The sequence below is a fragment of the Artemia franciscana genome, chromosome 11, assembly GCF_032884065.1.
Source record: "Artemia franciscana chromosome 11, ASM3288406v1, whole genome shotgun sequence".
Lineage (NCBI taxonomy): Eukaryota > Metazoa > Arthropoda > Branchiopoda > Anostraca > Artemiidae > Artemia > Artemia franciscana.
In genome coordinates, this window is record NC_088873.1 from 15,718,635 (window position 1) to 15,735,525 (window position 16,891).

The 16,891-nt window shown below is 35.6% G+C and overlaps 1 protein-coding gene across 5 annotated transcripts in view; it reads right to left on the reverse strand.

Moving 5' to 3' along the window:
• Nucleotides 1-4,063: 4,063 nt before the first annotated feature.
• Nucleotides 4,064-16,891, reverse strand: part of LOC136032875 (cAMP-dependent protein kinase type II regulatory subunit-like) — a 137,722-nt gene continuing 124,894 nt past the window's right edge. For all 5 annotated transcript variants that reach the window (XM_065713296.1, XM_065713298.1, XM_065713299.1 and 2 more), the window contains one exon: nucleotides 4,064-7,254. In XM_065713296.1, the coding sequence (XP_065569368.1) occupies nucleotides 7,118-7,254 (137 nt within the window). In that variant the 3' untranslated portion in view covers nucleotides 4,064-7,117. The remainder of the gene's footprint in view (nucleotides 7,255-16,891) is intronic.

Consider the following 16,891-nt stretch of genomic DNA (forward strand, 5'->3'; position numbering starts at 1 on the left):
TGGCTATGAAAGTTCCAAAACTGACACCAGTTTATCCCAGGTCACGGCGTTATTCTTTAAGCTTTAGGCTGACTTTTGTTAGTGCTCCTAACAATGCGTAACTTGTGCGTTATGGTAAATGTTCTCGTAGCTTTTGTGCTTTTTGAAAAATTTTATTGTAATGACTGTACCTCAATTATTGTAGTATTTTTTTTTTATGACTAATTGATTGTCATAAAATCATTACCCACGTTTTGGGCGTTACCCACGAGAGCGTATTTTTTTAACCATAGATAGTTTGGTTTGATAATATGGCTTTTATAACTTGGCAACCATAAGAAATAACATAACTAGGAAGAGGTTACCCAGACCACCAAAATAAGTAAAATACAGATGGATTGTCTATTAATCAAAATTCAATGTGATCCTATGTCATTTACTAGGCATTAATTTTCTCAAAGGAGAGAAGCTCTCGAAATCAATCTACAGTATTGTTGCAGTCACAGTTCTATCTACACAAACTTGTGAAAGGGTTACCTCCATGCCCCTATTAGGCCAAACAAGCAGGGTTCCTTTCTAGGAATAGGGACAGAGGAAAGAGTTTTTGACGGAGTGGAGACCCCAAACGAGGTCACGAGACCGGTTTCAAACTTTTTGCCTAGCCTATTCTCGACATTGCTTTGGTCTGCAAAGGCTTTGATAAGTGCTGGATTTTATAAGCTTTAAGTTTTACGAAATCACTGTAATTAATATCAAAGGAGGTAAAGTATGCCATTACGAAGATGAAGTAAGAACATCGTAGCACTAACTACATAAAAGCACTAAGTTAGGTTCTGATTATTCTTATTTAACATGAAAGAATAAATAACCCAGATTAGCATATGTATTTTCGCCTAATGTAAGCAAAGGCCAGGAGCGGATCTAGGATTTTAGTCCTGGAATTAAAAAAAAAAAAAAATCCCATTCTAAACCAAGCCTAGCGTACTTAATGATATTGAAATTTGTATGTCTCTGCTTCTATTTTAGCTGTCACTTAGCTGTGAGTTCCGTAAAGTTATCCATAAAACCACATTTATAGAAACACTATCGATATTATGTAATAAATTCTTTCCTCTTGTTTCCATTATTAGAAAACACATCAATAACGTTTTCTACAATCATGGCAATATCACGGTGAACACGAAGAAGGACAGCTTTGGTGGGTCTTTTCTCCGTCATATTTTTTTTAAGCCAAATGTTCGATCTTCTCAAGGTAGAAAAGTTTCCCCCAACAGACGCCACACTGACAAGTAGGGTCATGAGGATCTGCAAAAGTGGTGAAACACACGGGAAGACATCCATATTGCAGTTGTGTTTCTGTAAAGTTTCCCCTATTGTTTCGGGTATTCTACATGTGCCTGCATTGTCATCTCTCAGATGAACCAAGCTTATTGCCCCTTCTCCAGTCCGGGTAGATTCACAAACCGATTGGGAGGGGACTACTGACCAGTACTGCACTGACAAGTCATGGATCGTATCAGCAAATTGTTATTTGTTCGCTTCCATACAATTTATTGGCAAGAAAACATTGACCTTAAAAGTGTCCAGTGTTTCAACGGAAAAACGGCTATTTTGGTCCGAAATAATAAAGTTGGACAGGAAAACAAAACTGACCGTCTATAATATTCCTCGAGTTAATTCAATGGCACATCAATCCAATTTCTTTATTTTTTTGCTATCCTTTAGTCTGCTACTTCTAAACATAGTTCAGTTGCAACTTTAGTTACCTTGTAAAATGTTTTTTGAACTCGCTTTCATTCTCCCAGCACTTGACTTCCAGCTGGGTTAAAAGGTCCTTAACGTGGCTTGTTGCCGAAGCAAGGTCCGAGTTCTTGTTCTGAAATAGTCGACTGAGCAGTAAAATCAGTCCATGTGTAAATGGTTACTATCAGATCGGATGATGTGACAGCAGTCAATAAGGATTTTGTTTTTGCTTCAGTTGCGAATTTCTCCCAGCAGTTGATAGTCTCAATAGCCTCCGTGATTTTAGGTAGATCTACCATGAATTACATTAAGGAATCGGGCCTTTCAATCCAGCGCGTTTCACACATGCCAGGTAGCTGTTATTTCATTACTCTGGTTAAAACACCATAGCGCTTTGCAGAAGCACAAAAAACTTCTATTATTCCAATGGAGGTTCTAACACTCTGGACAGAAGAAGTTTTTGAAATAGAAAGATTTTGAGCATGGTTGAAACATAGGCAACGCAGGGCATTTTTTGCTACCTTTTGAACTTTTTTTGCAGCATCATAATGTTCTGAAACCATCATAGCACGTACATCAGTGCCAATGTCGACACCATCTTCCAAGTGTAGACCAAGAGACCGAAAAAAATCCAAAACATTTCCAAGCGTTCCCCTTTAGTAAAGGGTTCGAAGTTTCCAATGCTGTTCAAGTAATAAGTTTCCTGTTGGTTTAAAAAACCAATAAAATACTCATGTGGAAGAGATTCTTTATCATTCAACTAAATCTTGCTACGTTGTTTTGCTTATATAATACAGTATTTGGACCTTAGCTTTTCAAATGTTGTTTATAAGTGATATCACCACTACTTATACAGTATCTTGATAGTTTGAAAAATTTTCGTTCGCTTTTGAATTGTTTATTATCTCTCTAGCCACGAAGAGCAATGTTCTTTCAAACCTTTCTTTTCGAAAATAACTACTTCTACAATTGGCTTCAATTGTTGTTTATTCACATCGCTTAAAAAGCTGGTTTGAGGGTTATTGTATTTAGAAGGAAATGCTGCCTGTGTCAACTGAACCGCGTTGGTACTGATTATGTTCATGAGACACCAAGTCATCGTCTTTTCCAGTTAGCTTAGCGAAAGCTGCAAGGGGCTTCATTATCAACTTTTGCAATTGATTAGAGCCTCAAACACCTCGAATGTTAAACAAAACGCAATATTTACAGAAAAAAGCCTCTCATCTTATTTGAGAGTAAAATCCAATGCGATTCTTCCAAGCGAGTACAATTGAAAAATCTCTTTTCATCCCCGCCCTGCTTTTTATGAACTGAATACGGTAAGCTTTATTTAGATGGTGGAATCCAGGGGTCCTGAAGCAATTGATATCGCGCACGATCATCTATTTAGCTTCCGATATCCTTTTCGCAGAAAGTACTTATATATTCGGTGTTTGTGGTAGGCTTGGGGCTACACACCTCAACTGATGCTAACAAAAAACCCACAATTTCATTATTCCACCTCTTCCCTTATAGCTGATGCCCGTCTATAGAATTCTGCATGACCTTCAATAATACTGCATAAGAGGTTTATAGTAACCGCTCATTTTGAAACTGGGAGGCATAGACTATAAATTTTTGTTTTGTTTTGAAGGGGAGGGGCAGAGGGATGTTGGCCCCCTGGAATTAATAAATACCCATTTTTGGTGTTTTCATTGAAAATTGGCTTTTTGGGTACTCTAATCGACTAAATTGAAAAAATAACAAAACTACACCCCCTATATTTTGAAAGATTCATTTTTGCCCCCAATCCTAGTTTCTGTGAATTGAGATTATTGCTCCCTTCTCATTCAAGGATGTCCTGCTTTCAAAGTGGCCCAAGATGATTTGCTAGAAAGAACAATTTTTTAGAACCTCTAACTTAATTTCGGACTTCTGGCAATATACAACTTTAAACTTAATGAATTTTAGATATTTAGAAGAATAATAAAAACACGATTTTTATCTTCGTAGCCCACTTTTATCAAAACTAATTTAGAGGTTCACCTTCTAATTAACAAGGGTGGTTCTTTACTTCGCCTCCATAATTATGAATGACTTGATATTAAAAGCATAATAAAATACTATTTTTTATCTGCGTATCGTTTTCAAAATTGATTTGTTTAAAGTTTCAACTTCTAGCTATCAAGGGCTGCTCTTCCCTAACCATTGATTATCATGAACGATTGGGACACATAATCAAGGTGCCCGGTCATTGGCCTAGACGAAACTCCCTTTCCCAAAATAAGGTTCGTTCCCTTTGAAAAAAGCCTGGCTACTCTTTATGTCAGGGAGCTCATCCAAATAAAATATAAACTTCATGTCGAGAATTATGACTTGTTTTAATCAATCAATATCACCATACAAATTAAAAAGTGACATTTCTATTTTCAACTGACTAGAAAAATAATGAACTTTACACAAAATACTGATTAGCATTAGAACAAGAAAGCAAAAAAAAATAACTCATCTTTAAAAAAAGAAAATCATACTACGGAATGTGGATCTACACACACAAAACATAAAATTTAAAAACAGAACAAGCGAATAAGTATTGAAGTTTTTTCCAAAATGTGCAACATCGATTATTCTTTCACTTGAAAGATACGACAATTATTAAATATAAAAAAAGAAGATATAAGGTAAAAGCAGTATAGAACTTTATCATTCAGAAGTCTTTAATTCCATTCTTCACAAGATAGATGGCAGTGTAACCAATTATTCCCTCCGATTCGACGGTTCCAAGACTGAACTAGTGACAGAATTCTCACGACAGTTTTCTGCAATACTGGTGAAATTTGGGACTATTTTTGATCAGAAATATTGGTCTTATGGTGCTGTTTTTTTCCGAATTTTGAATATCTATTGAAAAATAGAGCTATTTTGGATCCTTTTAGTGGGAGCTGCCTAATCTGGGATCAGAAATGTCAATCGTTTGAAGAATATCACTCATCTCCTGAAACGATGGACTTTGTCTTTTCTATCTTAAAAAGAACCACAGTCACCATTTTTACTGAAATCTGATATTTTCTGAAAGGAAAAAACGTGAATATTCTGTCTGAGCAAAGGTTCATCAAATATGAATAAATCTGTTGTTTATGCATCTACTATGTGAAGTGTGGAATTATCTTCGAATTCTAGTCATTGTTCGTGATCCATTGAAGGCACGGGACCAGATTCAATTTGGAGGGGGGGGGCTGGATGGAGTCAAATGGGTCTGAATTTTTCTTATAGTTAACTACTATTAGAGTAAAATTACTACTTTTTAATGTTTTGCAAGCTTCAATCATAATACAAAAATATTTGCGGTCAAATATATAAAATAATATTTATTGTTCTCGGGGAAAAATTCAGCCCCCTTAGATCTGAACTGATGCTGATGCATCGCTGGATTCGTTGATCTTTAAGTTATCTTTTCTATACTCTTCATAACGACATCATTACGGAACTTTTTGTGTTCATAATTTTTTTTTATTGGTAGCTTGGCTTTACATAAAAGAAATTTCAATAGATTTTTAGAGATGGCAGTGATGTCAAACCATCCAAATAAACTGAAAGAGAACAGCTTACCGTAATAGAATAAACAAAAACAAACAATGAAAGGCTAATTAAGAAAAATACTTTATCATGCCGCATATCATACACAATATCTTTTAGCGAGCAATTAACGAAAACACAAGGAAGTTCAAATTAATTTTAGATTTGAATGGTGAAATGCAATTTTTGTATAACATAACCTGCAGTCCAAGGTGTTCAGGTTTATTGCTCGGCTAGTTGTAGTTGCAGCAATTTACCCAAATTTATTTTTTACCCACAAAAAGCAAAAACAGCGATGCGGAGTACAAAAAATAATAAATGGAAAAACAAATAAAATAAAATGAAGGAGCAAGCTATTCGCTCTCAGCTTTGCAATTTAGGAAGTGGCGTCAAAATCACAAGAGCTGCTGGCGAGCAAGGATGGGTAATTATTTACTTTTTTGACAGTTCAATTTTGCTCCTTAACTAGTTCTTTAAACATTTTTTCCTAAGTTTGTTCCTTTTTTCGTAACACGAATCTTAAAATATAAGGTGCTAATGGGAACCATGTACCACCCTTATGCCCATTATACACAGAGCCAGTCAAGGGCAGGGGGTGGCAAGCTGCCCGGGTGAAGTGGTTGGGGGTGCGGCTAGGGGAGTGCTACAGGTGGGGCTTTTTTTGTTTATTTTTGAGTCGGAAGTGGGAGGGGGTGTAAGTAATTTTGAGCCCTAGCCCTCAATATAGACCTTTATATCATTCAGCAATTTTATGAAACAGTCCTCGTAACGTTTCTATTAGTCTCATAGGTCTTACCTTCCGATGCTGTCTTTGCATGGACCAAAGATAATAAAAATAATAAGGAATTATGGTGTCATGGGAATTGTTAAACAATTTTATCTTATTGATCAAAAATACAGTAGATAAACAAGGCCATATTCGGGATGGGGTCAAGGGGTTAGATCCCCGCTCCCCACTTCCAAAAAAAGTCAGACTCGTAAAAACTTAACAAAAAGATATATAAATTTTTTTTGATGCGTTTAAAAAAAATGTCTGTAAGGTGTAATCTTTGTTAGGATTGCATTTCTTTTTTTGTGAAAAACAAAAATTCTAACTTGAGAGGTTAAGCACATGCAAAACAAGTTCCTTTGGTGTCTAGGAAGATATCTTTTATGTCCGATACCAAAGATGGTCAAAAGGTTATCTTATAGGCAACACAAGGCCGTATCCTGGATTTTTGTTTGGGGGGGGGGTACTTTTCCAGGTAGGAGGTAAAAAGAAACTTAAAATACTCATCAAATATTTGTTTATATTATTTTTGTTACGTTTTTACGAGCCAGAGGAAAAATTCGGAGGGGGGAGGGGGAGGTTCAAACTCATATCCCCTCATCCACCTGAATACGGCTTTGTCCTTAAATACTTGGTTTCTAGGATGATAATAGATGCCCACCAGGCTCGATGTGTTTTTAAATAATAGTTTTGTATTCTTTCTAAAGTTTATATTCTTTGACAATTGAACGCAAACCTAATTTCTTGTAGCATTTAATTTTTCTAATTACGTACAATATGCGGCACATATTTCAATTTAAAATTATCGCAATTTTCTTGCCACCCCCCAAGCAAACAATTCCCTTAGCATAAGATTAAACAAGACTGAGCAGTAAAACACACCTACGATAGCACAGTACCAATAGGCATACTTCAAAGTCTTTTAAAGCACTCCGTTCATAAAAGTCACTGAACCTATAAACTGAAGGTTGCTAAACGCACATAATTATATTCAATATAAATCGCGTTACCGACGAATTTGCAAATTGTCAGCCAAAATTTCGACATGAATCTAAAAGACAACACCTGAGCCTAGCTTGACCTTGCATCAGATATATTTGCTGCTGAGCCAAATAGTTTGACTAGTTGATCTTCATATACTTCAATACTTCGCTTCATGACATCCATACAAGGTCCAAGAAGTCTTTCAAATGCGTCGACGTCCAAAACTAGGATAAACACAATTGTTAATAATTGTTTATTTTATAATTAAATGAAAATCTAGTGGAAACAAAATAAACAGAATAGTAATGTCTGATTGCCCTTATGAAGACAGAAGATGACCAGGGTTTGTACAATCTGTAGTAATTGCTCTAATGTACAAGGCTGAAACAACGGTTCTTAGTCAAAAGGCCTCCGAACCGTTAGAAACCGTTAGAATTTACCGTTAGAAACAAGCTAGTGGCATGCACAAGAAATAGCTGTCTGAAGCACTCAGACAGCTATTGGCAGCTTCCAGATAACATTCTTCCAGATAACACCTAGTAGATCTTCATCAACATATATCATGCATAAAAATCATCTGATATCAAACAAAAAAACGGTTAAAATCAAGTATATTGTTTATTGGATTGTTTAGCTTTGATTTTTTTCTTTTCTGAATAGCAGCTTTGTCTTGTGGAATTATCTCTATTTTTAGAATCATGGGAAATGCTGCTCATTGCTTGTCTGCAGCTTGAGTTTTCAAGAGTTAGCCAGAAAAAATGGCTGATGGACAGAAAATCATTTTTTTTTTCATTTTCTTAGTTAGCTTTACATTAGTTAGTTTTTATTTTTAAAGCCCTTAAGGATTTATAATAGAAATACTTTAAAAATATATATTAAATGTATATTAATAGCACTTTAGAGCTAGGTAGACTTAGTTCTTCGATTAGTCAGAACTTTTAACAATTGACTGGTTGCAGGAGGAGGGGTTCTTCAAACTCTAGCCCCCCTCCCTAAATATTCTTACAGCTATATTAATTCGGGAACATTTTTAAACCTATAGAATACGTGATGAGATCTTCTCAGAGGGAAAAAATTTGGGACCTGGAACGTTATTATAAGTTCTATTACGCGATTGTAATGTTAGTAAACGAGTCTAGTCATGATAGAAATAATATTTTCAAGGAAATTCAGTTTCTCTAAAGTAGGTTTTTACGTAATTTTTCTAAAATAGCGTCAATTTCAGAGGTTAAAACATCTCTACACTATGAGATAAGGCTCTCAAATAATTTGCATGATTATTTAAGTATAATAGTTCTCTGGTAAAATCTTTGAAAAAAACAAACAAATAAGGCAAAGCAGATTTTGGTTACGATCCACTCCACTAGAAGCAAGCTTGTGGAAATTTTCATGGCGGTTCAAGGAAGAGGGGGGACAGAAACTGTTATTAAAGAGAAAGATTTGTATTTGACCGAAAGTTCTTATGTTTTTTCGAATATGACACTTTCAGAGCAATTTTAGTATTATCAAAATCATTTTTTTGTGTATAATTTTATTCATTGCACAAACTGGTGAGTTTATGGCACCAAAAGTGCTACCCTTTGGTTCTGACTTTGGCACTCTTTTGATACCATCGGCGACCTAAACTGTTTTCATATTTTCCCTTCTTTCTGTTTTGTGTCAAATGATGGACATAGACAACTAAAAATTTAAATTTGAAAATATAAAACAAAATATAATGAACGAGTTACTCAGTGAAAGAGTTTTCATATAAAAAGGCGAAAATTCTAAGGAGCCTAATATTTGGTCCCCCTGAGTCCTTTTTACTTCTGTTTTCTTTTTGTCTTTTATCGTTTTTCTTTATGCACACTTCTGAGCAAATCCTTCATTTCCACTATTGACATCGAACAAACTGCAAAAACAAATGAGCCAAAATAATAGCAATAGTTTTACCAAGGTGCCAACTTCCGGCTGTCAAATAAATTCAATAAATATTTCGTCATTAATTCATGTTGTAATTTTAAAGACCATGACTTAAATATATTCAATGAGTTAACACCAGGTGGCAATTCTGATATTTATCAAAATAAAACAGACCGGTTTTCTTGGAGAATCGCTCCATGACCCAAGCAACCTAGGAACGAATCGAAAACGCGATCGGAGATCATTTACACAGCTGAAAACAAGTGATGCCTCACTGTAGCAGCAGTTATAAAAAAGAGGGGTGCTGACAAAGAGCCGTTCCTAGGGTTAGTCGTACCCGGGGAAAAATTAATTATGGCGCCCATCTCCTGACTCAAATATAAGCAAAAAAAAAGCCGAAAGAAAGTGAAAAACTTGATCAAAGTGTAAAATTCATGTTTCTTTTCTCACTCATCCCCTTCTCTTTCAATCAATTCTTTTTATTACACAGTTTGACATAACCAACATAACTGATTGTAGGGAATGATGCTTGTCAATTTATTGCTTTTCAAAGAAAGTAATTTTAAAAACAGAAATACAAGATCAATCAATTTGCCCCTAAAAACAATTTACTATTAATGCTGATATAAAAGCAAAATTTAATCGGTTTTAAATTACATAACAAAATTGTTAGTAAAAACATGAATAATTTTATGAAAAGGGAGAAAAAACAACCACAAAATGGATCTGATCTTTACGGGCCTATTTTTTTTTCTATCAAAAAGGCAGATTATATGAAAATATATATCAAATTATCGTAAAAGCGATGAAATTCAAAGTTTTCTAAGGAATACGGTAACAAAGTCTCCCCCACCCAGTTCCAAGTACCGGTTATATGAGTTTTTGGCACCATAGTCAAGGCGAAGAAGACGATCATATTCAATCATGACCCTGAGGCTGAACTTGTCTTAGTTTAGGGTATTTAAAAAAATAAACTGTCAGGTCAAATGTATTCCATTTACATAATTTACAAAAAAAAATAATCATAGTCTACAGAAACCGAATTTGTCATATCCTATTTCTTGATAGTACTATTAGATTTTCACTCTTTAACGGGGGAAATGTCAATTAAATGTTAGTTTAGTTGATATTTGACTGGGGTGGATTTCCACCGAAACAGCCGAAATATATTTTTAATGCCACACATAAACGAAATATTTTCCATTTTTCATATGTTTTCAGCTTTCTAAACTGCCTCTAGAAAATTTTAACAAAGTCATAGACTAATACACAAATACCATTTTGATTTAAGACAAAGTGATCTCTTTACCGCTGTTATCGCTTTAAAGTTGTGACTAGTCTTCTAAGGTCACATTTGCATTAAAACTGGGATATGAGATGGTTTTCTTTTTTGTCAATTCGTGTCTCACCTTTAACTGTTTCATTGTAGTTGATAAAGTGCAAAGAGCCTAATTCATGTGATTTGACACGCAAGCTGGTTTGTTGCTTGTATTTGTTTAGTTAACGTTGACTCGTTTTTATGGCACTTGGTATTTACCAAGTGACATATAGCGATCGCAATTTCTGTCCTTCGGTCTGTCTGTTTGTCGGTCTGTTGGTCCCGGTTTTGGTAGTTCGGGCACTTCCAAATAAGCTAGAACGATGAAAGTTGGCGGGCGTATCAGGGCCTATATCAGATTAAATTAGAAATAGCCATTTCCCAGCTTCGACCATCTGGGAGGAGGGAGCGAATGAGGTAGTTGAGAAAAATTTTTATTTACCAGATATTTATTTAAGATTAAACAAATGATTGTTGTTCTTATGTATCGTTGGTCTAGTTGTATGGTTCTCGCTTTAAACGAGAGATGTTCTGGGTTCACACCCTGGACGATCCTAACTTTTACACGAAGAAGATCTGAAACTAGATACGTGATCGATACAGCGACCGCTGAAATTTGGCAGGAGCATCAGGGACCAGACCAGACTAATAAGAAACAGTCGCTGCCCCGATTCGACCATCTGGGGGGGGAGTGGAGGGACGGTTAATTCGGAAAAATTAAAAAAATGACGTATTTTTAACTGTCGAACGGGGGATCGGATCTTAATGGAAGTTGATATTTAGAAGGACCTCGTGTCTCAGGGCTCCTATTTTAAATCCCAACCGGATACGGTGATATTGGGGGAAATTTGAGGGGAAAACGGAAATCTTGGAAAACCCTTAGAGTAGAGAGATGGGATTGAAAGTTGGTGGGAAGAACAAGCACGAGTCCTAGATGTGTGATTGAAATAACCGGCCCCCGTTCTCTTTGGGGGAGTAGGGGGATTTCCAGTGCTTTAGCGAGTTCGGTGCTTCTGGACGTGCTAGGACGATGAAATTTGGTAGGCGTCTCAGGGACCACCATAAATTGACTTCACAACAGTCGTTTCCAGATTCGACCATCTGGGGGGAACTGGAGGGAGGAGAAATGGTGAAAATTGATTTGTTTATCTTACGAACGAGTGATCGGATCTTAATGAAACTTGATATATAGAAAGATCCTATGTCTCAGATGCTCCATTTTCAATTCGGATCGGATCCGGGGACATTGGGGGTCGGGGAAGGGAAGCGGAAGTCTTGGAAACCGGATATCTTGGAAAATCGCTTAGAGTGGTGAGATTGGGATGAAACTTGATTGGAAGATTAAGCCCAATTTCTAGATACATGATTGACATAACCAGACCGGATCCGATCTCATGGGGGAGTTGGGGGGGGTCTAGTGCTTTGGCGATTTCAGTGCTTCTAGACGAACAGCAAAGTCGAAAACTCTAGTACCGAGTCTAATTTTAGGTTCCGACTTCGTCACAAGTGCCATATGAGCTCTTGGCTCTTGTTTTTTTAAGAAAAATGTCTGCGCATAGATTGAAACTCCTTATCAAAGAGTGTACCTTTCCGCAGTTGACTTTCCAGCTTCAACAATCCTACCACAAACTTGTAACAGGGTAAAGCCACCTGAGCCCGCCACTAGGACGAAACTCTACAAAGCCCCAATTCGTTTAAGAGTCCAGTTTTACCACCTTTAAACAAACCTAACGAATTTTAAATCATTTTATAACCTCATTCCAGCCTAGTCTAGGATGTATTGGTTTTGTCTTACTTATTCTAAACGTTGCAAAAATCTACAGTTTATAAAAAAAATACAGTGGAAGGACTTTTTCTGCGGATACCCCTGACGCAAATCGCTTTTCATGATACGCATACTGTGTGATATCGAAGTGGGTACAAAGTAGGTTGTAATATATGACATAATAGACAATTTCTCTGTCAAAGCTCAAGAATAATGTTGAAGGGTGGATACATACTCATATTCTGGATTTTTTTTCAATTCCACCTGTCTAGTATATGTAAATCATCTGGTTTTGGAAGATCTTACTTGGAATATTGACATTCAAAAGAAAACTAATGCCAATTTTTGTCAGATGTTTTTGTTTCCAAGCCCAGAATTTACTTGCGAGGGATAAGATTTATTTCTAATTCTTTTGTTGAAGGAACACATTCACAAGCACTTTATTATGTAATCAAATTTATTGTTTAGAATTATAGTAATACAAACTGACTAAAGTGCTTTTTAAAAGTAATTCACGGTTACAGCAGTAACTGCGACCTAGTAACGAAAACCAAGACCAATTGAAACCAAAAATTAAAAAGAGCATTTAGAAAGAAACTAGCTAGTGAGAAAAAGTTGACAATTGCCTTAGAAATGTTAACTATTATCTCGATTAGTTTTAACAGTAAAAAGTAAGTTAAAACAACTTCGTCAGTAGGAAAAAAAGGAGTACCACTGGAATCGCCTTGGCCTAAATAAATACAGGAAACTTAAATTCTTTTGGATTGAAACAACAAGGAAAATCACTTTTTTGCATTGGTAGCACTACGATGGAACATCATAGAGAGTATAAGCAGTCTGTTTAAGGGCTTACTCATTTGAAAGAACATAACTATTTCTATCTGCTTTTGTATGTACCAAAACCTTATGTTGAGAATGAATTCATTTTTTGACAAAAACTGGATATTCATATATAAGATAATATTACACACACATCTTTCGACAATGGATAGTACAACACACGTATCTTTTGAAAATTACTTTTCTGAGACATGATGTCACACTTGAGTGATTACGCTGTCTGACTCTCTTTGTTTTGTCCTTTACTAGATTCCAATGAAGAAAATGCCAAAGGCTTTTTCTGTACATGAAATATTTACGTTCGAAAATCTATTACCCTAATTTTCAAAAATTCTCTCATTTACGCCCCAACAGATATCATACCCCCCAATACAGCCCCAGGGCAAGGAAAATAAATTATAATATTTCTTCATTTTTGTTATGCAACGTTTATCATAGGGAAAGAGTGGAGTGTTTGATCCTGGGTGCGTCCGAAAGGCTAGGGATACTGAGGTTAATTTTCGAGGAATGTCAAGGAGAATTTTTAAATGAAAAAAATTATGTGCATCCAGGTCATCAAAAAGGCGTATCTAGATTTAATAAATAATTGGATAAAGGCCAAAGGAGAAGATAAAGAAGAAAAGTAAACGAAATGTATGCAATAAATTGTAACGAAATTGTCTAAATAAGCCAAGAGTGTCGATGTAACTTGTAATATGTAGTAGTAGTATAAATTTATTAACGAAAGGAAATAACACAGACAAAATCAATCGGTAGCACACCAAAAGCGTTGCTTGCGAGGGTGTGTTACAAATAAACAAAAAACAAAAAATTGAAGAGAAAAAAAAAATTAGTTAATCTAAAATGAGCAGAAAGGTGAAACCATGTGCCGAGAAAAAAAACTTACATAAATAATTCATACACAATCAAACAACAAAATATCATGATCCCGAAGCAAAAAAAGAAAAAAAACAATAAACGATTATTTTCAATATTAAATCAATCAATCTCAATCCATTTCAAAGGTATACCTACCAAGCAACCCCACACGCTACAAATAAACAAAAAATAGAAGAGAAAAAAACAAAAAAAAAACAAAAAAAAAAACAATGAGTTAATCTAAAATGAGCAGAAAGGTGAAACCGTGTACCAAGAAAAAAAACTTACATAAATAATTCATACACAATCAAACAACAAAATATCATGATCCCGAAGTAAAAAAAGAAAAAAAACAACAAAAAAACAATAAACAATTATTTCCAATGTTAAATCAATCAATCTCAATCTATTTCAAAGGTAAACCTACCAAGCAACCCCACACGCAGCACGGTTTTAAATTGATTAATGGGCAAGGTACTTGGAACAAGCTCATTCCATAGCTTAGCCCCTCTATAAATAACTGAAAAAGCAGTCCTACTTGAAACTAGGCGAGGAACCTCAATATCTCCACTTGTTCGAGTTCTGTGACCATGAATATTAGATCTATCCTGAAAAATTCTTGTAATGCATTCTGGAACGCACCCATAATGGTACTTCAGTGTATAAAAATCACGCAATCCGGCTGCAGGCATTATATTTATCATACTGTACATTGACCTGACCGAATCCCGGTTCCCTATTCCACCAAGTGATCTAATGGCATTATTCTGCAGCACGTGGATTGGGCAAAGTATTGAGGGGAATGTCCCAAGCCATACAGACGAGCAATACAAAATATACGGATGAATCAGAGAAAAATATAATAACCATATAACATTTGAAGGAAATAAATGTTTTAGTTTACTGGTAATCCCTATATTCCGCGATAATATTCTACTTATAGCTTTTACATGGCACTTAAATGATAAAATTTCGTCAATAGTAATCCCAAGGTACTTAACGGGATTTGACCGCTTAACAATTCCCTTCGGTGTAGCTATTTCCGTGAAAAGATAACAAAATTTGACTTATTTATATTTAGGTCAAGCCGGTTTATCTTCAACCAAAGACATGTAATAGTCATTGCTGCATTAATTGCTGAGGTAAGTTGTTGTTCAGTTGAAGCAACACACATCAATGTCGCATCATCATCAAATAAGGGCGTAGTGATGCTAGTTCTCGAAGGTGCGGGATCCACTATATCCCCTATTCTAGAAGTAGCTGCAACAGCATTCGGCAGATCATTGATAAAAATCAAAAAAAAAGAGTAGGACCTAACACAGAACCATGAGGGATACCAAATTTAACAAGATTCTTACTTCAAGAAAATCCATTAATGCGAACATACTGCTCTCTGTTTTGGAGGTAATCACAAAGCAAAGCTAAAGTAGCCCCTCTTAGTCCATAAAAGTGTCAAATGCCTCAATCAAATAAAGAAACAGACCACCCTTCCTGAAGCCAAATTGAATTGGATTTAACAGATTATGCAGTTCCAAATGATCATAAACTCTAGTGTTAATACCCTTTTCAAGCACACGAGAAATAACAGTTAAGACTGAGATAGGCCGATAATTTCCAAGATCATTCTTATTACCGCCTTTAAAAACAGGGGTAATCTTAGCAATTTTCAAGCAATCAGGAAACTTTCCCCGTTTCAAGCACAAATTAATGAGGGAAGTAAGAATATCAGCAACAAAGGAAACAATATTTTTAACACCAGAAGATTGAGTGAATCACTACCTGCCGATGTATTTTCCATCCCAAAGATAATTTTCTCTACTTCATCACGAGAGAAGGGTCTCATATACATAATAATATCAGTTGGAGTCTTCATAAAAAAAAAACTCCAAAGGAGGATCATCATCAGAAGATACTATACGGGAAGATAAATCTACGCCAATATTAGGAAAATGTTTGGAAACAGCATTACATATCTCTTCGGGTTTCTTCGTTGGTAGGCCGTTCTGCATTACTACTTCATCAGGAATAATAGAATTCCCTGTCGATATCACACTTTTAATTATTTTCCATGTTTTTGCAGGGCTACCACAGGTCTCAGTGAATTTATTTACGAAATATTTTTTTACATTTCTCAGTAATTTACTCACGGCGTTTTTATAATTTTTATAAATTCTTAAGCAAATCGGATCATTTCCATTATTTATTGAATTCTTATAAAGTTTATCTCTTTTATTAATGCAGCGCAACAAGTTAGGCGACATCCATGGTTTCTTAGGATTATTTTTCCTTGATGGCGAACGAACCATTATACATGTTTTTGTCACTAACAAAATTAGTTTATCGTAAAATCTTTGAAAACTCGTATTTATATCATCCGTAAGGTCTATTGAATTATTCCAATCGACTTCTGCAATTGCCTGCTTAAATTTTTGAAGGTTACTCTGGCTAAACACATGCATTGGACTCTTAGGAATTATTGGTGCTGGCTTTTGGGGAATACAGAGATCAAATCTTGTTGAAATCCCAAAACGATCGGATACATCAGTAATAATAACTTTTGGAGCTGAAAAAAAACAAATTTGAAAAAATATTGTCAATTAGCTTTGATGATGAGGTGGTTACTCGTATGCATATATTTATAGTTGGAAACAAACCATAGGACATAAAAAGCTGCAAAAAATCCATAGAAACACTCGCATAAAGCTCATTAAGGTCAATATTAAAATCCCCGAGCATCATAAATGGATGTGACCTAGTTGCTAGTTTCTCCAGCTGCTTATCCAAAAGATCCATAAAGATTGGTATGGAGCCAGATGGCGGCCTATACAATGTAATAACAAATGCATCTTTAGGTTTCAGCCTAAGCTGAAGAATAAATGGTTCAAAAACCATTTCCTGGTATACTACTAAGTCATTTCTTACCAAAACCTCAATATCGCTTCGAATATATGCACCGTTTCCTCCATGTTGCCTAAACTATCGATTCCTATTGTAAAATAATATGAAGAAAACTTCGTTTTCTTAAAGAGTTAAAGAGGCTGCGTCCCAAAGTCGAACCTTAAAACGTACAGGAATTACAAGAGGCAGTTGGGGGGCTGCCGCCCCCCAACCCCCCCAACCCCAAACTTTTAAAGACTCTTTTGTACAGGTTTGTTGTTGTGGGGGGACTTCATTGTTA